A 24,410-nucleotide genomic window follows, 5' to 3' on the forward strand; every position below is an offset into this window, starting at 1 on the left:
CCAGGGTTTGGACCAAGTTTGAAGACAAAAAGGTATAATGGAGATGTTAGGCTCCCACATGGAGGACAACTTTGATGATTTATACAGAATGTATTGAAGGGGATGCAATCTAGACCTGGATCTTCATCTGAAATGAATAGTCCAGAACCAAGCCTGAGGGAAGAAGCCAGTGGATAATGGTTTCAGACCTCCAGGAGGGGCCTCTGTGAGCCTCAGAGACCCTGGGCACAGGTCCTGTTAGAATGCCTGATCTGGACTGAATTAGAGAATAAGGACCAAATTTTAGGGAAAGTATTAATTTTAGAGCATTTGAAAGAAATTCAGCTTTAAGACTTTCCAGTGTGTATATATAACTAGAGCAGGCCTTTTTTCCCATAGACGTGCTGCTTTGACCTTTAGGTAAGAATATTTGGTAATGTGCTGCCACCTTCTCAGAGCACCCCATTGGCCCTCTGTTCTACCCCTCAGTTCATTGCTCTTTATGTATTTGTCTTCCCAGCCAGATCTGAGCCCCCAGAGAAAGGCCATGGCTGCTGTATTGATCTTTTTGTCTGTTTCAGTGCCCAGCAGAGTCCTGGGGCTGTGGGCCTGTGCTAATTTGCAGGGCTGTCATGCATATTTTGTTACTGGAAGTTTATTGCTTGGAAGATCTTCTCCAGGTCAGTTATTTTTGTTCAGTTTTGCCAGCCCAGACTGAACCCTAGCTGCACATGGCTCCCTTGCCCCTATGTTCCATTGGTGGTCAGGAACATGAGAAAATGCAGTGTGTGAGGGTGGCTTCAGGCAAACCCATCCTTAAGATGAAGAAACAATCCAACCTAGGCAGCCTCCTGGCTGTGTCAGGTGTGAGAGTAAATGTGTTTCCCTGGTTATGCTCATTCAGACCTTTTTATTTCTCATCATAGATTGAGCTCCCAGATCTGGGCAGATTTTATAAGATTCGAGCATGGCATGATAGAAGGAATCCTGGTTCTGGATGGCATTTAGAAAGGGTGAGATGTGCACCCATGGGAATTGGGAGAGGACCAGAATTGTCCTTCTTAATGATTGTGTCACATAAATTTACTTTGTATTTATTGGGAATGGGAGTGAGGAGGGCTGGATATGACCTATAGATCCTTCCTGATGGGGAGAAGCCTTCCAAAATCGACTGAGGAAGGTACTCAGGTGTTCATGGGGCTTAATTCTGCCCTAGTTACCTAGGTGCTAGGCAAGTGCAGGTCTCTAGGAGATTGGGGGAAGAACTATTAATCTGGGCTTCTGACTTCCACAAGGGTCATCTCCAGAATGAACTCCCTGGAGATGAGCTAGCAGAATGGGGGCTGCAGGGCATGGCTCAAGAACTCTAGTACACTCACCTGCATTTCAGATGACCCTGATGAACACCCTGAATAAGGACAAATATAACTTCAATTGCAACCGCTGGCTGGATGCCAATGAGGATGACAATGAGATCGTGAGGGAAATGACTGCAGAGGGCCCAACAGTGCGGAGGATAATGAGCAGTGAGTACCAACTAGCTTTCCATCCTGTGGGAGGTAGTGGAACTCCTATTTCGTGTGGCCACGGGGCCTGGCCCATGAGCCATACATCATCAGGCCTCCTCCAAGTGCCAAGTAGATCCGGAAGGCCCCAGCCTCAAGACTGGCTTGAGGGAACACCCCCCAAGACATTAAGCTAGCACTCTACCATAGAGGAGGTGTTGGGGAGGGATAGAGATTTATGGGCCTCCAGACTGTCCATGAGAGGATGAGAAGGATGCACACTAAATGATGGTTCTCTGGAGCTCCTTGAAATTAAAGGAAATATCTTTTTGACCCACCAAATTATAAAATTTGGAAACTGCTCCCTCATAAGGAAGACTGGATCTGGGTTTTTGTAGCCACACTTGGTTTTCACCTAATGAGTCCTCTGTCTCTATGTTAGGCTGGCAGGAGAAGGGGTGATCTGGAGTCCAACATTCACATTTGAAGAGCCAAAAGAGGTCATTTTGCTTCTAGGTTATAGTAGCATAGTGTTTGAAAGTACATAACGTATGTACCATTCTTTCCCATGGCAGAAATTAAGTGATCACAACATTCTCTCTCACTGAATCTGAAATAAGTTTTGTAACCCTCAATATTGCACTGCAATAGACATTACCAGTTGACTGAAATTGGCACTTAAGATAATTAACCTGTTCGCTATACTCATGAAAGTACTTAATTTTTGCAATAATAAAGAAATACTGCAAAACCAGAAAAAGTTAAGGATGTGTAGAAAATGATGTCACCCATGGTTCTAATAATCCCACTAAATATTTCAATAATGTCAATTTACTGTTTAATCATGTGATACTTATAAGTGCAGTATTTTGCATGTGGACACCCTATAGAAGCTCTCTCTCTCTCTCCATATATATATATATATATATATATCTGTTGAAATGAATTGATTAGAGTTAAATTACATAGCAAGTAGCAAGTATCTAAAATGAGTTATTAGGTAAACACCTAATCTGTTAGTCTATTTATCCAATGTTTGCAACTAGCACTATGTTTCCTCTATTTTATAGTTCATCTTCATTCATAATTAAATATATAACCATAAGATATTTCTATTCAAAGACCTGCCTACAATAGCCCAATGAAGAACTAAAGAAATTCTTGCCATAATAACACACTTCGTTACAGACAGAGTTAGACCTTGGTTAGAGAAGCAATTAGACCTTGAACATATCTTTTGTTTCTTGGCTCAGTATCTACCCTAAAACAGCTAAGACTGTCCTAAGACACCACCCTTTCCTTTTCACAGTCAACAATATTGACTTTGGAAACAAAGCTATCATCTCTCTGTAAAAATGGTAATATTATCTGACTCCTCTCTTTGGCAGAAATACACCTGTTCTTACCTGATCTGTACACTTGGTGTGCCAGAATTGTATGCAGGTATGAAAACTAAGAAGAGGGTCTTGGGACCTAATTGCTTTCTGAATTCTTCTAACCAATTCTCATGATTTTAGGTCCTTAGCCTGTGCTTCTAAAATTACTTGGTCCTTTCAATCCTGAGAGTTTTTGTAGGGCTGTGTCTCAAAATCTCCCAACCAAAAGCTTTGATCAATACTGTCTGATCTAGTAGGTCTAGTATTCTCAAATTTTAGGGTGCATTATCACCTGGAGGTCTAATTGAAACACAGATTGCTAGACCTTACTGCAGAGTCTCTAATAAAGCAGATCAGCATTGAGACCCCAGAATCTGCTTGTCTAACATGTTCCTGGGCAATGTCAGTGCTACCCTTTGGGGACCACACTTTTAGAACCTCTATGTTAATGTATGTACCACTTTTCTAAATGGTCTTCTTCTTCCAAAATCAATTTTGTATTGCTGTTTCCATACTTTTTCCCTCCTTCTAGCCTTTTTGGTGAAGCTTTTATTGTTTGATCAAAAATAAAAGTAACCTCTTGTTTATTTTTAGTGAGGTTTTTCTAAAGAGAGACCTACCATTTTTATCTAGAGTGTTCAGAATGTTCTTAACCTGCAATCCCTCTTTGCCTTGACTGAAGCATGACTTGCCCTAAGAACCTTGGGTTTCCTCCTCATAACCCTTGGGATCTAGTGAGGTGAGGGGCATTATTCTGTGCTTCCCAACTCTTACCATGGGTCCTCCTTTGAGACTCACACCCTCTCACAAAATGACCAGTGACCCCAGCTCAGTTCATCTTCTGTTGTCCTCTAGTCACTTCCCCTTCTTACTCAAGACAGTATGATGAGCCCCTTGGTTATTTTCTAGACACCAATCCGTGCCATAGTTCTAGGATAATGTATTAGCTCTTGAGGGCTGCCATAATAAATTACTGTTGCGTGAACTGGGTGGCTTAAATATAGAAATGTATTATTTCCTAGTCCTGGAAGCCAGTGTCCAAGATCAAGGAGTTGGCAGGCTTGGTTTCTATTGAGGCCTCTCTCATTGGCCTGCAGATGGTTGTTCTTGCTGTATCCTCACTTTGTTTTCCTTCTGGGTATGTACATGTCTAAGCCCTAGTCTCTTCTTCTAAGGACACCAGTCATAATCGATCAGGGCACCCATGTGACCTATATTTTCCTTAATTATCTCTTAAAGGCCCTGTCTCCAAACACAGTCACATTTTGAGGTATTGGAGGTTAGGATCTCAACATATGAATTTTAGATGTGAATCATAATTCAGCCCATAAAAGACAACATCTCTCAAAGCCTGGTCCAGTGCACATCTATATCAAAATCTCCTGGAATGTTTATTAAAATGCAGATTCCTGGGCCTAATCTCAGATATGCTGACTAAACTCTTTGAGGGTTATACCTGGTAACATGTACTTTATCAAGCATGCCTACTAATTTTTATGTCAATCTAAATTTAAGAGCTTTGGTCTGTTTCAGTGTCCATATGGAACCCCCACAACCACCAACAACATGCTGGTACTCATCCACAGTGTTGACATTTGCCCCCATCCCACTTACCAAGTCACACCTATCCCATCTAAACACCTCACTCAGGCTCATCTCACAAGCTGCCCCCACTGTGAGCGCCATACCCTCTGACAAAGCCCCTGCCCTTCCAGCCCTTTCGTTCCTCTGGTCCACTTCACTCCACCCTTGAAGTCCTCCCAGCTCCGTTCTCCCCACACTTCTGTTGGTCTCTTGATGGGTGTGACAGGCATGAATTTAAGGTGCAAACCTACAAACAGTTACCCAAGGGAGAAAATAGGAAGCCTGAAATCAGGCAGAGGATGAATATACTTGAGAGGAGCTGATACATTCAATAACTACCTTTGGCGGGTGGAACTGGCAGAGCATGGTGCATGAATGCTGTGGGAATAGCAGTTGTGAGAAACTTTGCAGATGAAGTAACATTGGAGCCAGGTCTTCTACCAAGGGCTTTGACAGGCAAGGAGAGATCATGGGAGGAAGATCATTTCTACAGGTCATATGCACGTTGTGCTTGTAACATTTGAAAAAGTGTGGAGTGTGGGGAAGTCATGGCTGTTATTCATTTTTGTCTTCCGTGATTCTATTAAAAAGCATTTCAATAAGAAAAAAACCCAAATTTTTTTAATTGGCCTGGATGCAAGAGCTGTCAGTCCTGGGTATAAGAGCAGTTTGATGCCTTTTCAGGGGCCTTGGCTATTCTTTAGAACTTGTACCAACTTAAATTTCTTTCTCCCCAAATACTTCTGTTGTGCTTTGAGCACACCCATGTCCTTACTCAGATCTCCTTTTCTGGTCTAGATGTTTCTTCAACGTCCTGCTTCCCCAGTGAGTACCAGTGTGTAATGAATAATGTGCACAGCTTCCTAGAGATCCATTAAGTAGAGAGTCTTGGATTCACATACGATGAATAAGTACCAATTTAAAATCAATTCTCTGAACTTGAAGTTGTGTGTCCTGCGTTTACTTACAAACTAATGGTCAGCCAAATCAACAACTAATGCCACATCTAGAAGCTGAGAGCCTTTGGAGAGTGATTGGATTGATTAACACAGATTGGGAGACAGACAAAACATATACCAGCTCACAATTTGTTTCCACCTTGCCTCTCCCTCAGGAGCTATGTGAGATAGTCAAATAAATGAAATCAGCATTCTCTGCTGTGATTACACACCACTGATGTGCGGGCAAGAGTCCATTGGACTTGAATGCTAAGCATTGTCACTTCTCATTAATCAGACTAAGCTGTAATTTTTAAATTAAAGTACAAGAGGCTCTGGTACTTACCCATCTGTTTAAAGTCTTTCACTGCTTATGTCTAGCAATATTATTATTTCTAATTGCCCATAGACTTCTTACCAGGAAGAGCTTCAGACCTCAGTGGCTGTTGGGCTCAGAGGGGCTCCTAAGAGAGTGACAACCCTTGAGGACATTCAACTGAACAGACCTTAGAGCTCCTGAGCCAAGAGAACTAGAATTCCCAGGCAAAGGGATGTCTAAATTCCCTCATCATTTGGCTTCTAGAAACTGCTTATTCATCACAGCTATAAAAGTACAACAGGCTTTCATCAAAATTCAGAGTGTGGTGAGGCCAGTGTTTAGGTTCTCAACTTCTCCTTTTTGTCTCATGTTTCCATTTTTCTGTTCTCATTCTGGTCAGTGCTGTTTATTCCTCCTATTGCTAATGCTACTACCACTGAAAGTACAACACAACGGGTCAACCTCACTTATACAAGGGCTGAAGATTTAGACCATAGAGCACTCGAATTTTAAAAAGAGTTGACTAGAGAATTTCAGGTGCTGTGGTTCTGTGGAGGCAAGGTTTGGAGCAGGAAACTTTTCCCTCAATAATAACTCAATGTTTCAGTGCCTACAAATACCAGCTCCAGTCAAGGCAAGCCTCTGTCTACAAGGATTCTTTACGTTTCTTTCTAACAAGAGCTTTTGTTACAAACACTGTATCTTCAATAGTCCATATGTCTAACAAATTTATTTTTCAGTTGTCTTTATATCTTCAAATAGGAATGTGTATGTTATTGAAACAATGATTTATATACTGAATTAAACTTTCTAGTGATTTGTCTCATTTCTGGTATGCTTTATTTTAGATAGACTGCCAAAGAATGGTATCCATTTAAAAAATAATTTATTGAGCTATAATTCATGTGTCATTCAGTTCACCCATTTAAAAGGTCAGTGGCTTTTAGGATATTAGCAGAATCATACATCTGTCACCACTCTGAAATTCCAGAACATTTTCACCTCCCCCAGAAGAAACCCCAAACCCATCATCAGTAATACTTATTTCCCCACTTTACCCTTTGTAACAGTTAATCTTGATTGTCAATTAGATTAGCTTGAGAGATGCCTAGGAGATTAATAAAGCACACTTCTGGTGTATCTGGACCTTGGGGACTATATTTGGGTCCTGGTTCTTTTCTCTCTGGTGCTTTTTCCTTGTGCTCTTTCCCAGCCACCATGATTTGAGCAGCTTGGCTTTGCCATACCCTTCCACTATGATATTCCTGCTTTCTAGCCAGCTGACCATGAACTGAAACCTCTGAAACTGTGAGCCAAAGTAAACATTTTCTCCCTTTGAAGTGTCAGGTATTTTGTCTCACTGACAGGAAAGCTAATGTACCCTTCAGTCTCTGACAAACCCTAATCTACTTTTGGTCTCTATAGATTTGTTTATACCAGATATTTCATATAAATGGAATCAACCTTTTGGATTTGGTCTCTCATTTAGCATGCAAGGTTCATCCAAGTTTTAGTGTATACCAGCATTTCATTTTTTTTTACTGATGAATAATATTCCATCATGTGAATGTACCACATTTAATTGTTTGTTTGTTTGTTTGTTTTTGGTACCAGGGATCGAACTGGGGACCTTGTGCTTGCAAGGCAGCCACATTTAATTGTTGATGAGCATTTAGATTGTTTCTATTTTCTGGTTATAAATAATAGTGCTATGAACATTCATGTATAAGTTTTTGTGCGGATGTTTTCAATTTCATTTGGTATGTACCTATAATTTTTCAGAATTTCAACAATTTTAAAGATGTTTTGGCCAATCTTGGTCCCTTGAAGTGCTTCATGAATTTTAGAATCAACTTGTCAATTTCCACAAAGAAGTCAGCTGTGATTCTGAAAGGGAATACATTGAGTCTATGAATCAGTTTTGGAAGTATTGCTGTCTTAACAATGTCAGGTCCTATAATCTGTGGTAATGTGATGCTTATATTTATTTATTGAGATATTTAATTACTTTCAATGATAGTTTGTAGTTTTCAAAGCATAGATTTTTTTTCACTTGTTTTATAAAATTTATTCCTAAAAGCTTTATTCTCTTTGATGCTATTGTGAATGGAAATGTTTTCTAAGTTTCATTTTCATTGCAAGAGAATAGAAATACAGTTGATTTTGGTATTTTGATCTTATATTGTATCATTTTGCTTAGCCTTTTTTTAGTTCTATAGTTTCTAAATACATAATTATGTCATTAATGAGTAGGGATGGTTTTATTTCTTTCTTTCCAGTCTGAATCTCTGCATAATGTATTGCCTTATTGCCTTGCCTAAAACCTTTAGTGCCATATAAAATAGAAGTGGTGAGAGGGGACACCCTCGTCTTGTTTTTGATGTTAGCTGTCAGCATTTCACTTTTAAGTTGAAGTTCCCTTTTGTTCCAATTTTATTGATGATTTTTATCATGAGGGTATGTGAGATTTTGTCAAGTGCTTTTCCTGCATCTATTGAGATGATGGTGTGATATTCATTTTTAATCTATTAGAATGACATAATAATATAATTGATTTTCAGTAGTTTAACCAATTTTATCTCTGATAAATTCTGCATTGTCCCAGACTGTACTTCTTTTTATATGTTACTGGATTTTGTTTACTGGTAATGTGCTGAGGATTTTTGCATCCAAATTCATAAAATGTATTGATCTGCAATTTTCTTGTGATGTCCTTGTCAGTTTTGGTACAAAGATAATGCTGGCCTCATAAAATGAATTGGAAGTGTTCTTTATTCTATTTTAACAAGAATTTGAGAATTGGTATTATTTGTTTTTTAATGTATGATAGAATTCAGTACTTAACACATCTGTGCACAGAATTTTCTTTGTGGGTAGTTTTTGAATTACTGATTCAGTCTTTTCATTTGTTACTAGTCTACTCAGATTGTCTTTTTTTTTCTTGAGCAAGTTTTGATAGCCATCCTTTAACTTTCCATCTACTTGTGTTCTTAAGTCTAAAGTATGTCTCTTGTTGATAGAAGAGAGTTAGATCTATTATCCATTCTGCCAATCTCTGTATAATAAAAAGTCTGATTTCTTTTTTGATGTTTGACACTGATAGCTTTCAAACCACATTATTCCTCTCTTATTTTCTGCCTTTTATCTAGGCAAGCTGATAAGAATTCTGGATCCCCTGTCCCTTCGCATTGGTGGAAAGTTCAAATCACACAAGCCCTGACCTGTACATGGGATCCTTCACTTCAATCTTACCACCTAATTATAATAAAATCCCAATCTCTCTGCTGCCTCAAGCTATATTTGGTTCTTCTTGAGGGCCTGTCAAGCTCTCTCAAGAACTCCACATTATGTGAATAATACATGTTACATTTTCTCTTGGTTGCTGGTGTCTAGTTTATCAGCCTTGATGTCTGAGCAGATTTGGGGAGTGCAGATCTGTGTCATTTCTGAGGGACCAGTATTCAGGACTGCATGCACAGGGGAATTTGAAGGTACAGGAACTGATGACAACGTTTATCTCTGCCTTTATGGTGACATGAGGGACAAAGGGCAGTGGCTGCTCTACAACTGCAGGAATAGCACTGACTTGTTTGGCAAGGCCAGTGTAAGTTGCAACAGTATGCTACCCCCAGAATGCCCCTTCCTTGTTCCTTTATCTTCCTTGATCTGAAAAGTAGTGCTGAAGACTGGTATTGGAGCCTTAGCCAGTGAATAACCTCTTTTTGGATAAGGAGAGTGTGGGTCTGCCTTTTGATTGAAATGTTAAGTGCATTTACTTTTACTGCTACGCTTTAATATAATTACCTATATGTTAGAATTTACAACTGCATCTTGCTGTTTTCTATATGTCTTACATCTCTTTTGTTCCTTGATTTTTACATTACTGCCTTTAGTACTAAATAGTTATTTTACAGAATATCATTTCTCTTTTTGTGTTGTTTCTTTTATTATGCATTCTTTGAGCTATTTTCTTAGTGGTTGCCCAGGAAATGACAGTGAACATTTTAAGTCCCAACAATGATGTTTAGATTAATATCAACTTAATTTCAGTAGCATATACAAACTGCTCCATTATTGGTTTGTTCTTTTTCTTCCTACTTTGTACTATTGTCATATAAATTATATCTGTATACATTATAAACACACCAGTACAGTTTTATATGTATTATTTTATCCAGTTGTTGCCTTTTGTATAAAATATGAGAAGAAAACAGTTACAAACAAAAAGTAAATATAAATTCTCAGTATTAATCATATATTTGCTGGTGATCTTTATTCCTATAGGTGAATTCTAATTACTATCTAATATCTAAAGTAAAGATATCCTGTTAATATTTCTTGGAAGGCAGATATTTTTGTCATGAATTCTTGAAGTGTTTGTTCATCTGGGAATGTCTTAACTTATTCTTCATTCTTGAAGGTAGTTTTCATGGATTATAAATCTTGATTAATGTTTTTCTAACAGAACACTGAATATACCACCCCACTGCCCTCTGGCTTCCATAGTTTCCAGTGGTAAGTCAGGTATTAATTTTATTGGGAATTCCTTGTATGTGATGAACATGCTAAACTTTTCTGTTGCACTTTTTAAAGAATTTTTCTTTGTCTTTCATGCTCTGAAGTTTGACTATTATGTTTTTAAGTACAGAGCTCTTTGAATTTATCCTGCTTGGAGTTCAGTGACCATACTGAATGTGCGTGTTAATGTTTTATATCCTATTTGGGAAATTTTTGACCATTATATCTTTAAATAATCTTTCAGTCCTTTTCTACATCTTCACTATAGTAAATTTCATGCTTTAAATATATTCCATATACCTATGATAACTAATGTCTTATCACCAGGACTTTCCAGACATGCTGTCATCTTGATCTTTATTTTTAATATCCAATAGGCATCTCTAATTTATAATAAACTGAACAGAACCATGATTTTCATTTCAAACCCATCTTTTCCCCCACTTCAGGCTCCCCTACTCCTACTGGTAATTCTACCCACCTATTTACCAGTGCTTAAGCCTAGGAGTGTCTCTAATTTCTCTCTTTCCCTCAATTGCACCTCTAAGACCAAGAACTGCCTCTAAAATATACTACTATTAAATTTTCTCCATCATCGCTGCATCTCCAGTCCTAAGCAACATCTTTTCTTTTCTAGATTATTGTATTTACTCTGTTTACTGACTTCCACTCCTTCTTCCTTTATAATTGGTTCCCCACATAGAAGTTAGAGTGCTCCTTACAATTATATTATTTTTTTATTTATTCTTTTTTATTTTTTTTATTCTTTGCAGTACTGGGGATTAAACTCAGGACCCTGTGCTTGAGAGGCAGGCATGGTGCCACTGAGCTAAATCCCCTGTCCTGCTTCTTACAATTTAAAAGATAAATCCGATCATATTGCTTCCTTGCTTAAGGCTTTCTAATGGCTTCCTGCCTAACAAAAAGAAGAAGTCACTCTTCTGACCTTGACCTGTCACACCTCACGTGCCTGTCCTCTGTCTGCTGCCAGATAGTTCCTTTAAAAATGATTCACCAGTTCTTTGAGGTATCTCCATACTGATTTCCACAGTGCTTGCACCAGTCTACAGTGCTTGCACCAGTCTACACTCCTACCAGCAGTGGAACAGGGTTCCTCTTCCCCCACAGCCCCGCCAGCATTTGTTATTGGTTGATTTCATGATAGCAGCCATTCTTTCTGGAGTGAAGTGGAATCTCAGCTTTGTTTTCATTTGCATCTCTCGAATGACCAGTGATGTTGAAGATTTTTTCATTTATTTATTTGCTATTTCTACTTCTTTGTCTGAGAAATGTCTGTTCATTTCAGATGCCCATTTTTGGATTGGGTCTTTAAATTTGGGAGGTCTGATCTTTTTAAGTTCTTTATAGATTCGAGATAGTAGACTTTTGTTTGAGGAAGAGCAGGTGAAGATTTTTTCCCACATTATGGGTTGTCTCTTCACACTGCTGGTGGTTTCTCTTGCTGTGCAGAAGCCTTTTAATAAGAAGAGATCCCATTTGTTGATTGTTTGTGCTAGTTCACGGGCAACTGAGGTTTTGTTCATAAAATCTTTTCCTACACTGATGTCTTCAAGGGTTCTACCTAACCTCTGTTTCAACTGGTTCAGAGTTTCTATTTTAATATTTAGATCTTTAATCCATTTTGATTTTAGTTTAGTGCATGGTGAGAGATACAGGTCTAGTTTTAATCTTTGGCAAGTTGAAACCCAATTTTTCCAGCACCATTTATTAAAGAGGTTATCTTTCCTCCAGTGAGGGTGTTGGGCTCCTTTGTCGAAGATGAGATGGCTGAGTGTGTCTGGCGTTGTTTCTGCATCTTCTAATCTGTTCCACTGGTCCTCAAGTCTGTTTCTTTGCCAGTACCATGTTGTTTTCATCACAGTAGCTTTGTAGTAGAGTTGCAGGTTGGGGATTGTGATACCCCCTGCCATGTCTCTGTTACCTAGAATTACTTTTGTTATTCTGGGTCTCTTCTTGTTCCAAATGAATTTTTGGGTTGTTTTCTCAAGGTCTATGAAGTATGCTGCTGGGATCTCAATTGGAATTGCATTAAATCTGTATAGCAGTTTTGGAAGTATGACCATTTTCACTATATTAATCCTTCCTCCCCAGGAGCAGGGGATGTCTGTCCATTTTCTGATATCATCTTCAATCTCTCTTTTCAGAGTGCTGTAGTTTTCAGAGAAGAGGTCTTTGATTTCTTTCATTAGGATGATTCCTAGGTATTTCAGTTTTTTGGATGCTATTGTGAAAGGAATTATTTGCCCTATTTCTCTCTCAGTGAGCCTGTCATTGGTGTAGAGGAAAGCTATTGATTTTTGTGTGTTGACCTTGTAACCAGCTACTTGACTGAATTTGGTTATTAAGTCTAGAAGACTTTTGGTGGAGTTCTTGGGGTCTTCTATATAGAGTATCATGTCATCTGCAAATAATGACAATTTGAGTTCTTCATTACCTATCTTTATTCCTTTTATTTCTTTCTCTTGGCTAATTGGCGTGGCTAATGTTTCCAGAACTATATTGAACAAGAGTGGTGATAGTGGACATCCTTGTCTTGTTCCTGATTTGAGTGTGAAGGATTTCAGTTTTTAACCATTTAGGATGATATTGGCTGTTGGTTTTTCATAGATGGCTTCTATCAGTTTGAGGTAGAGACCATCTATTCCAATTTTTTGTAGGGTTTTTATCATAAATGCATGTTGGATTTTGTCAAATGCTTTTTCTGCATCTATGGAGATAATCATATGGTTTTTGTCCTTGGCTCTATTGATATAGTGTATTACATTGATTGATTTTTGTATATTGAACCATCCCTGCATCCCTGGGATGAATCCCACTTGATCAGGGTGTATGATCTTCTTGATGATCTTCTGCATTCTGTTTGCCAGCATCTTAGTAAGGATTTTTGCATCTATGTTCATTAGTGAGATTGGCCTATAGTTCTCTTTTTCAGTTGGGTCTTTCTCTGCTTTGGGGATCAAGGTGATGCTTGCTTCCAGGAATGAATTTGGGAGTATTGCTTCCCTTTCAATTTCATTGAAGAGTTTAAACAGTAGTGGCAGTAGTTCCTCTCTAAATGTCTTGTAGAATTCAGCAGTGAAGCCATCAGGGCCCAGGCTTTTCTTAGTTGATAAGTTTTTAATTACATTTTCAATTTCATTGGTTGATATTGGGTTGTTCAGAATTTGTAGGTCTTCCTCGTTCAACTTTGGTAATTCATATGTATCTAGGAATCTGTCCATTTCTTCTGTGTTGTCCATCTTATTGGCGTATAGGTTCTGGAAGTAGGTATTGATGATCGTCTGGATTTCTGCTGGGTCTGTTGTAATTTCACCCTTTTCATTCCTAATTGCATGGATTTGGGCCTTTTCTTTCCTTTTTCTGATAAAGTTGGCTAAAGGTTTGTCAATTTTGTTGATTCTTTCAAAGAACCAACTCTTGGCTTCATTGATTTTTTGTATCATTCTGTCTCCATTGCATTGATTTCTGCTCTGATCTTTATAATTTCCTCCCTTGTATGAGCTTTGGGGTTGTCCTGCTCTTCTTTTTCTAGATGCTTGAGGTTCAGCATCAGGTTGTTTAATTGGGCTCTTTCTGTTTTCCTAATATGCGTATTCACTGCTATGAATTTCTCTCATAAGACTGCTTTCATTGTGTCCCATAGATTCTGATATGTTGTATTGTCATTGTCATTTAATTGAAGGAACTGTCTGATTTCTTCTTTAATTTCCTCTGTGACCCATTGGTTATTCAGAAGTGTGTTGTTCAATTTCCACGTGTTTATGAAATTTTTGCAGTTTCTTTTGCTGTAGATCTCCAATTTCATCGCACTATGGTCTGATAATATACAGGGGATAACTTCAATTCCTTTTCACTTACTTAAACATGTTCTATGTGTGAGTGTGTGGTCTATTTTGGAGAATGACCCATGTGCAGCTGAGAAGAATGTGTATTCTGATATTGTGGGGTGGAAGACTCTGTAAACATCTGTTAAGTTCATTTGTTCAAGAGTTCGATTGAGTTCTTGTATTTCATTACTTATTTTTAGTCTAGTTGATCTATCTATTTGTGACAGTGGGGTGTTGAGGTCCCCCACTACAATTGTATTAGTGCTTATATGACTTTTCATGTCCATTAGTATTTGTTTTATATAGTTGGGTGCACTAGTGTTTGGTGCATAGATATTTATGATTGTCATCTCTTCCTCTTGGATTCTTCCTTTTACAAGGATGTAGTGTCCTTCTTCATCTCTCTTAATGAGTGTTGGTTTGAAATCTACTTGATCTGCCAAGAGGATAGCTACTCCTGCTTTTTCTTGGGTTCCCATGGCATGGAGTATTGTTTTCCACCCTTTAACTTTCAGTCTATGAGTTTCCTTTTGAATTAAGTGTGTTTCTTGTATGCAGCATATTGTTGGATTTTGCTTCTTGACCCATTCTGCCAGTCTATTTCTTTTGATTGGTGAATTGAGACCATTAACGTTGATGGTTATAACTGAAACATATTGACTTGTCATTGACATGACTTTTTCTTTTTGTTGGGTTCTCCCCCTTTCCATTTAATTTCTTGTCATGCCAGATGGGTTCATTCTGCTTTGCTTCCTGGGGTTGTGATCCTCAATGTCTGTTCCTAGGATATTGTGTAAAATTCTTTGGAGCACTGGTTTGGTATTCACAAAGTTCCTAAGGTGCTCTTTGTCATGAAAGTATCTTGTTTCTCCATCCATTTTGAAAGATAGTTTTTCAGGGTACATCAATCTGGGTTGGAGGGTGTTTTCTTTTAGGGCTTGGAATATGTCACTCCAAGCTCTTTTTGCCTTGATGGTTTGTGTTGAGAAGTCTGCTGTGATTCTGATGGGCTTTCCTTTGTATGTGATTTGTTTCTTTTCTCTGACTGCTTGGAGAACTTTGTTCTTCTGTTGTGTTTCTGGAATCTGAACAATTATATGCCTATGTGTAGATTTTTTTTGATCAAGGCTATTTGGAGTCCTATATGCCTCACTTATCTGTATGTCAAGCTCTTTTCCCTTGCTTGGGAAGTTTTCTGCCATTATTTCTGTGAAGAGATTTTTTATGTCATCTGCACTGTCTCCTGTTTCTTCATTGAGCCCAATCAGTCTTATGTTATTCTTCTTTGCATCATCTAGCAGCTGCTGGATTGATTTCTCATGTTCCCTTATAATTTGGAAGCAATTTTTCTTTTCCTGGTCACTAATTGCAATCTTATCTTCTATATCTGAAATTCTGTCCTCACATTGGCTCATTCTGCTGTGTAGACTTTCAATGGAGTTTTTCATGTCTTAGAAATCTATTTGCATCTGTTTTATGGATTCCATTTGTTTCTTATGTTGGGATTCCATCATGTTCCTGAGCTCCTCTCTAGATTTTTTAATCATGTCTTGCACTAGGGGCACAATTTCTCCTGTTATCTGAGAAATTATTTCTGATTTCATTTTTTTCCAGATCCCCTTTTGTTGCCAGTTCAGTGGTTCCACATGGTTGAGTATCAGAGTGTTCCATCTCATTTCCCTTTGGGGTTGCTGTAGGTGATCTGGAAGTCTGGTTTTGAGACTTATTTACATGTTTTCTCATTTCGACTGGGGCAGGGGGCTGTTAGCGCCTGCAGGGATTAACTCCTCTGAACTGGGTGAGGTGGGACAGGGGCCGGGAACAGCGGTAGGGATGGTGACCCAAAAGTCCTTTCCTGTGGGCTGGGAGCAGTGGGAGGGATGGTGGCTGGGAAGCCCCTTCCTCTGGACCAGGAGCAGTGGGATGGTGGCCTGGAAGCCCCTTCCTCTGGACCATGAGCAGTGGGACGATGGCTCAGAAGCCCCTACCTCTGGGCTGGGAGCAGCGGGACTTAGTACCTTGATCTGGTGGTCTGGTGTCCTCTGAGTCTTTGTAGTGTGGAACCAGGTGGCTGCCTGTCTGCAGCGGGGTGATTCAGCATCTTCCCCAAGACTCAGGACCTTGGTAGGGCGTGCACAGACCTGCCTGTCTGCAGCGGGCTGACTTGGCGTGTTCCTTGCCACTCGGGACCTCGGTAGGGCATGGGCAGACCTGCCTGTCTGCAGCGGGGTGATTCGGCATCTTCCGCATGACTCAGGACCTCAGTAGCCTATTTGACCCCGCTATTCCACTGCTGGGGATCTTCCCCAAAGAATTAAAAGAATCATACCACAGTGATATATGTGCGCCCATGTTCATAGCAGCACAGTTTGTGATAGCTAAAACTTGGAAACAGCCCAAATGCCCATCAACTGGAGACTGGATAAAGTACATGTGGTTTTTTACTAAAATGGAGTACTACTCAGCCATCAAAAATGAGGAATTAGAGACATTTATAGCTAAGTGGATTCACATTGAGGTGATACTCTTAAAGTGAAATAAATAGGACACACATGAATAAATTCCGAATAGTTTCTCTGGTGCGAGAAACTGAAAGTGTAAATAAGGACTAAATGTCTAATAGGTAATGTGAAATAGGAAGAAAAGGGGCAAAGGGGAAGGAAGTGGGAGGACTAGGGGAAAGGATAGAAGGGAATGGGATTAATATGAGAAAATGGAAAAATAGGAACAAAATCTTTGTAAATAGGGAGGACTGGAGGGTTGAAGGGAGGGCTGGGCAAGGGTGAAAAATAAGAACCAAGAGAGACTATGTAAAGGTGCAAATTTCCAATGATGAATGTCGTTATATTGTATACCTAAAATGTACCAATGATTAGAATGAATAATCGATAATGTAAAATAGGAAGAAAAGGTCCAAAGGGGTAGGGGTAGTGGGAGGGGCAGGGGAAAGGAAAGAAGGGAAAGGAAAAATGATGAGAAATGGAAACAATGGAAATAAAGTCTTTGTAAATAGGGAAGGGTGGAGGGCTTGAAGGGAGGGCTAGGAATGGGAAAAAAAAATGAGAACCAAGATGCATTATGTAAAGGTACAATTCCCAATGAGAAATGTAATTGTGTTGTATACCTACAATGTACCAATAAAAGAATTTAATAAAAAATTTTAAAAAGACTCACCAATTAAAAGTATTACAGGTCCTTCTTGCCTCAAACACAGTTGGATGCGACAAGCGAAAAACAGTGCCAAAAGTTTATTTGAAAAAAGAGGGATGAAGGTGTCAGGGAAAAATTGGCTCTGTAGAGCAAACTTGGGCTAAACAAAAGAAAAGATAAAAACAAAAATAAAAGTGCCCACTGTGTGGCTCCTCATAGTGTCTGGTCTCCTTTATGCTGTCCACATTTTGTGGGAACCCAAGAGAAGTTCTACATTTGGGGACCTGAGAATCATCTGGCACTGCCCTGGGATTTGCAATAGACAAGTGCTGCCCATTTCCCCAGCCAGCTTTGCCACACCCTACCTCTTATAGCATGTCCACTGTGGGCCTTATCTCAAACTCCTTCCCACCCAAGCCATATTAGTGTTCTCTCTGCTCTGGGGACATACATTGGTCATCCCTACATTGAAATCTTTACACATGCCAAAACCCTCTTCTCAGGATTTCCTGTGGGTGGCTCCTATCATTAACTTTGTAGCTCAAGCATTACCTCCTTGCAGCAATCTGTTCGGCACATCTAAATCACCTACATCTCTTCATTCCTCTCCAATCTGAGACATCACTTCATTATATTATCTTTTTGTACAGATATAACTTGGAACATTTTCTGGTCATGATTTGTTTGTAATTGTTAGAATTGTATAATTTTTAATTGTATATTTATTTATAATTGCATAAATTATAATTGTATAATTTCTTTGTAACTTTACTGTCACCTACTCATTTACTCTCAATTCTAATGTAAGCTCTGTGGAAATAAGTGTGTGTCTTGATCACTGCTGAATCCCTGCATCTGTAATGATGCATAACATCCCCTAGCCTTCTGTAAGCAGAAGTGTGGGAAATGAATGAGTGCATGATTAAATAAATAAATTTTACTTTCCAGCTAATTTTCGATAAGGAAGGCTGTGGTGTATGAGATGCAGTTATATCCCCACCATACATTTTCAACACAGAAAGAAGCCATTGTCTTTTCCACAGTGGCTACATTTTGTGTCTTTCTCTCTATTGCCTCCTGGCATGTCCTTTGCACTGGGGTGCTCTGAAAAGAGGAGGAGGCTCAGCTATGCTTCATAAAGAAAAGTCATCTGAATTAGAGCACAACCTAAAGCAAAAGGGTTCACTGGGTTCAATGGAATCAAGGGTCAAACATGTTTAGATTAGATACGTGGTCCTTGAACACTGGCCATTTTCAGAGAGGCCGCTGAGGGAGTTCACAAATAATTCAGTTGGGGGGGGTCTTGTATCTGGAATTTGAGAGTGGGGAAGTTTGAAGTAAGGATCAGAAATCTGAATTATTTTAAAAGTTTCCCAAGAGATTCTGACGCTTCACTAGGACAGGGAACTCCTGATTTGTCTAGGCCAGAGATGATGAACATTTTAGAGACTGAGTGCCCAAACTGCAACCCAGAACTCACTTATTGATCACAGAGTACCAACACTGCAATTAAACCTGAATATACAATGCTCAGCTGCTGGGGCAATGCTGGGATGACTTGGCTCATGTACCCACAGACGGCCTGAGTGCTCACTGCAGCACGAGTGCCACAGGTTCACCACCACTGGTTTAGGTCCAGGATCTTGGACATGAACCATCTCTTGAATGGCTCATTGCAGTGGGACTTGGATAGCTGGAGGGTAGGAAGCAAAGTAAGGCCAGGTAAGAGCTTGGAGAAGGAGGAGGCAGAGTTTAGTAATGAGACCAGGTCACTGTCAGCCAATGGGATTTCTCTCTTCACCCACCAGTGGCCAGGTACCGTGTGACTGTGTGCACAGGGGAACTTGAAGGTGCAGAAACTGATGCCAACGTCTATCTCTGCCTTTATGGTGACGTGGGGGATACAGGGGAGCGGCTGCTCTACAACTGCAGGAATAACACTGACCTGTTTGAGAAGGGCAATGTAAGTTCCACCAATGTGCCACTCCCCCAACCCCCCTTCCTTGGTTTTCATCTTTCTTGCTCTTATGAAGTATAGCTGATGGCTGGTAATGGAGCCTTAGTCAGGGAATAACCTCTTTCTGGGAGAGAGGAGTAAAGGTCTGGGGAATCCTGACAGGAACCACTGGAAGGACATAGCAGTGGTGCTTGTTTATTTGGTCTCTGAACATTTAATCCACTCTGACTCAACAATATGCGTGGTACCTACCACAGCTCCTAGAACCATGCAGCTAAGAGTGGGGAGCCATTCTAAGGGGTCATAGTCTCCTCCCAACCTCAAGCTTTGAGAAGAGGGGAAAGAGGATCAACACCTTTGGCACCTTAGGGTGGGTGGAGGGAGAAGAATGCTGGCATCTTAAATATGCACAGGAGCACTCAGTCTGGAGGAAAGCTAGGCACCTGAAATGGACGTAGGAACCCTGCGTTCTCTGCTAGGCATGACCACTGGGTGCATCTTGTTTCTATCCTTTTTGAGAGAGAAAATAAGAAATACAGAGGTGGAGGGATAGGGTTCTGCTGCTAGTCTCATTGCAAATATGCAGGGTGTTCCCTTCTGTTACCCCAACTGCAAATGGGTTTCCTGAGGAGAACCTGTGGAACGATGGCCCAGCTCTGGGGCAAAACCAGTCTTGGGTCAATCACTCCATCCCCTTGTGCTTCATTTTCCTCATGTCTAAAATGGAGGAAAGAATACCTGCCGGTAGCTTGCCAGTATGGGAATTATGGGTGGCAGATGTACAGCTCACAGGCAGTATACAGTACATGCTCAGTAGAAGGTCACTGTGCCGAGGGGTGAAGCTCTCAGATGAAGGATATTTGCAGATGTCTTTGATCTGCCTCTTTCCTCTGCCATCCATTTCTTGGTGAGGGCAGATTTGACCCCGGAATGTCAATAGAGGCATCTCTCTGAGGCCAGCCTAAGCTACCCTGGTTCTTAGATCATGGGCATTTGAAAGTTATAGGGCAAAGATAATCTGAGTAGGATGCTGTGGTGGGCCCCAATGCATTTGCGGAGAGAAGGTGAGGCTACCTTTACCTCACATGCCTTCGTGTATTTCTTCTCCTTCCTGCCCACCCACCTACCCATTCACCTTTTTCTCCACCCTTTCCCACTCTTCCTGCTACATCCTTTGACATCTTTGTCCATCACTCCCACCTCTGGTGCTTCTCCTCATGGAGGCTTCCAGGCACACATGTACACTTGAAACTCTCCAGCCCCTACTGAGTTTTTGCTATCTCAGTGGTGGGCAAAACTGCAGAGTTAGCAAGACCATCTGTCTCCCCCAACCAATTCTAATGATTCCTCTCTTCAGAAGGGGACCAGTGTTCCTCTGTATAGCAAAGGGGTAGAGAAATTAGCCAAGGGGTTATTTCATGTAAGTGGTTAGTGACAACAGTTTGACATGCTCATACTCCCATGAGAAGCTGCCTTTTAAACAGAGGTCACAGAGAATGGCAGCATTTAACCAAAACATACAAATACCAGTTGTTGAGATCCTGACATTGAATGACATTCCAGCAGGAGAAACTGGGAGCAAATTAAAATCTGCTCTCTATTGGTGGCCCTGTCCCACCTGTGAAAGACCAGTAGCTCAGTGGGTCAGCTCAGGCCTTTCTGATTTCTGGGTGTATGTCTTCCCTTGGTCTTGGGTTCTGGGGTTGCTGCCACCAGCTGACCCTGCTGCCTTTCCCTCCCTGAAGGCAGATGAGTTCACCATCGAGTGTGTCACCCTGAGGAAGGTGCGGCGGGTGAGGATCAGACACGATGGCAAAGGCTCACGCAGTGGCTGGTACCTGGACCGGGTGCTAGTGAGAGAGGAGGGACAGCCAGAGAGTGACAACGTGGAGTTCCCGTGTCTCAGGTACGAGAGTCCTGCTTGCTTTCACTTCCTCCAGATTAGGACATAGTGCCTGATTTTGAGGGAGATTCATTCACTCCTACTACCAGGAACAATGAGTAAAACAGTGGCTTAAGGCTGTAGTTGGTGCAAGGAAAGGTTGGCTTTGCTGGTGGCGCCAACCTCGAGCCTTGCATTCTCTCCCCATCTCCCAAGTGTATTTGTAGCTCCCTCTATTTGAGTACCAAAATGCTGATATTTTCCCAGATAAAATTTGACAGTTTCTGAATTAAAACAAGAGCCACCTCAGAGAATGTTAGTTACATGCTGAATTAAACTTTTGAATTAAAGGTGTTTTATTTCAGTAACCTTCTGATACATCTTTTCAAAGTATCTTACTTTGCATTTTTCTTCCCCAGCTTGTGGGTGAGGTAAAGCTTTTTTTCTATGAAGCATTTGGATTTGTTACTCAGCCAGCCTGGCCTTCCATGGGCTTCTAGAAGTCCCTGACAGAGGCATTTTAGAACTAGGAGGATTATCAGTGTTTCTGTGCCATCAAACTGGTCCTTACTGTCACCTGTGGCAGTGCCCAGGAAATGGACACAGAATGATTGACTGGGGTCTGAGCTGTAACTTTAACTCCCCTATGGAGGAGCACAAAGCAGACTTTCTCTCTTTCTCTTCCAGGATCAGAAAGCATTTCAGCTATGGCAGGTGTGTGTGTGCGAGCATGTGTGTGTGTGTGTGTGTGTGTGTGTGTACACTCCTGTGCACCCAGGGAAAGAGTAATGAAGTCACAGCAGACTGACTTATCCATTTAGCAACATCTCCCTGTGAAACCAGGCTAGAGCATTTGAAGATTTTTGGGGCAATATCTATTAATACCCTGCAATATTTAGGCGGAAATGAACAGACAAGTCATGGTTTCCTCTTACTGCTGGGTAGGGGCTGGAGCTGGGTGAATGGAAGAGGCAAGAAGGGAAAGCAGGATTTCTGGTAGCTAAGAGCCTGCTGCCCTTCCATTCCTCCCTCCCTCCTAATTTGTGGCTGTGGCTAGACCCCAGTCTTCTCCTCCACATGCTCTGTGACTTGGAGGTGTGAGGGAATCCTCAGCAGGACAGACAGAGGGGAGGCGCCCAGTGGGTGGACTTGGGGGACTCTAACTAGCAGTCTTCTGTTCCCAAATCCCCTGTCATGGATGTTCAGGATTCCACCATGTGTCTTCATGTCTCAGAGACTCAACATTTCTCTAGTGTTCTGGGTTCCTAGCACCAAAGCCCACAGAAGGCCACAAATGAGTGGTTGGCTAGTGTTTCAATGGCAGCTATCAGCCACTGACAGGAAGGCCCTATGGGAATGTAAGACCATGTGATTGAGAAAGGGATGGGGCAGGCTGTGATGCTGCCTCCCTGGGCCCTGGGAAAGAGTCCTAGGTGAATTCAGAGGCCTGAGCTGCAAGTCAGGATGAACAGGAAGAAAGCAACACCTTGGATTCCTTCGTGGCTGGATGGCCTGGGGAACTGCCTCCCTCTTGGCAATATAGTAAGGATAGCTGCAAAGGCAAGCACTAAGACATCAATCAGAGCGATTTTTTGATCAAGAGGTAAATGTCTTTGCTTCTTCCATACCTGGAGAACACTGAAGCCATCTGTTATGCTGTCATTTGTCCCAGTCATAAGCCAGCCTGAGTATGGGGTTTAGATATGTGTGCTGGCATGACGGTCTCATTTCTCAGGTGAGGCCTTTACGCTCAGTGGGAAAGGTGCTTTTCAGGTGACTAGCACACTGTTTTTCCTCTGGGAATGACCAGCAGAGAGCCAAGCAGCAGCTCACTGTGACATATCATGTGTCACAGCTAACAAACCCGGCTCTGCAGCACACAGAGCTAGCTTATTCAAGGCAAATCTTACTCATCTTTGAGGACTTGCGTCCAAGACCCTTCATTGAGGGCCCTTCTTCTTTCCCTAAATCCCTTGAGCACTTACTCTGGTCCAGCCCTATCCTTGTCTTGGTCCTCAGTGCATCATTCAGCCTGCCCTGTCTTCTTAGCCAGACAGTAGGCTCCAAACATCCTGAGCTATGTCTTATTTATCTCAGTGTCTTCTCTGCCTTACCCCAGCCAGAGCCCTCGGCCCAGTGCCATCCACATGGAGGCGTTTAGAAAAAAAGTTGGTGGTTTCTAATAATAATGATGGCTTTTTACCATGATCACCAAGGCCCAACATCCTACAGCCTGTCTACGTCCAGCCTCATCTGCCAGTACCTCGTCCCTCCCTCATTGCGTTCAACCTACGTGGGCTTTCTGTCTGCTCCTGGACTTGTTCCCTCTGGGATGCTCCTCCCCTCTCTCTTGGTCATCCCTTGTCACCCTTCCAGCCTCAGCCAGCTCTCATCTGCTCCTGGAAGTCCTTCCCCAAGCTGGGCTAGACTGCTTTGCTAGGAGCTCTCATAGACCTATTTTCCTTGCTGAAGTCAGAATTGTGGGCACCCTAGCAACTCTTATGAACGGTGTGAGTGTTTGGAGTGCGCTGCCCCACCCAAACACTTAGCACTTGCCTGTTTGCTCACCAGGTGGCTGGACAAGGACAAGGATGATGGGCAGCTGGTCCGAGAGCTGCTGCCCAGTGACAGCAACGCTACACTGAAGAGTGAGTTGTCCTGACAACCAGGTGGTGGGACACGTGGCTTCCTTTCCTTAAATTGAAGCAAGCCCTTCAAAAGAACATGTACTCTTTACTTCATTTCATGGAGAGAACATTGGGAGGTAGAGATGGGAGGCCCTCAGGGAGGGTCTGGATATTTCTTTTGTACCCTGTGTGACCACGTGTGAGGCCCTGAATGCATATGGTCAACAGACTAATAAAAACAATACCTTCAGCTAATGGTGCCAAGCATAGGTGGGACCTACATTCCCTTGTGAGGAGAAACACATTTTCAGAGACTGTAAAATGGGAAGACTTTTAAAATGTTGAATAGTATACCAGAGGCCTCATAGTTTTACTTTACTGGTAATATTTCTTTAAGTCCATAGACCGTTGAGCTTCAGAAAAAATTTAATAGAAACATATCTCTAGAATCCCAACAACATCAGCACCTCATGTTTACAATTTCTATCTCAGTTAAGCCCTGTAACATCCTAGAAGTGAGCCAGAGCTGACATCATGCATTTGTCTGGTGGGGACGCTGAGGTCTGGAGGAGCTAGATATTTATATTTGAACTTTCCAAGGGTCAGATTCCAGAGGCACACTAGTGTTCAGTGTCTGGGCTCAGAATTAGCAAAGTTAAGAGCTGGGAAAGACCTCAGGAAAGGACGTGACCCATGCCTATGGTCAGGGACACCCCACCTACACACC

The 24,410-nt window shown here is 41.3% G+C and overlaps 1 protein-coding gene across 1 annotated transcript in view; it reads left to right on the top strand.

Annotated features, from left to right (window-relative positions):
- The window catches only part of Loxhd1 (lipoxygenase homology PLAT domains 1), a 179,955-nt gene that overhangs the window by 62,471 nt on the left and 93,074 nt on the right, over nucleotides 1–24,410 (top strand). Inside the window, exons 11-15 of the mRNA XM_087189273.1 lie at nucleotides 906–992; nucleotides 1,370–1,505; nucleotides 19,026–19,180; nucleotides 20,920–21,080; nucleotides 23,628–23,704. Coding sequence (XP_087045399.1) covers nucleotides 906–992; nucleotides 1,370–1,505; nucleotides 19,026–19,180; nucleotides 20,920–21,080; nucleotides 23,628–23,704 — 616 coding nt within the window. The remainder of the gene's footprint in view (nucleotides 1–905; nucleotides 993–1,369; nucleotides 1,506–19,025; nucleotides 19,181–20,919; nucleotides 21,081–23,627; nucleotides 23,705–24,410) is intronic.

The sequence above is a fragment of the Heterocephalus glaber genome, unplaced genomic scaffold (assembly GCF_053883595.1).
Source record: "Heterocephalus glaber isolate CG9 unplaced genomic scaffold, H.glaber_assembly_v1.0 deba00000331, whole genome shotgun sequence".
In the NCBI taxonomy this organism is placed as follows: Eukaryota; Metazoa; Chordata; class Mammalia; order Rodentia; family Bathyergidae; genus Heterocephalus; species Heterocephalus glaber.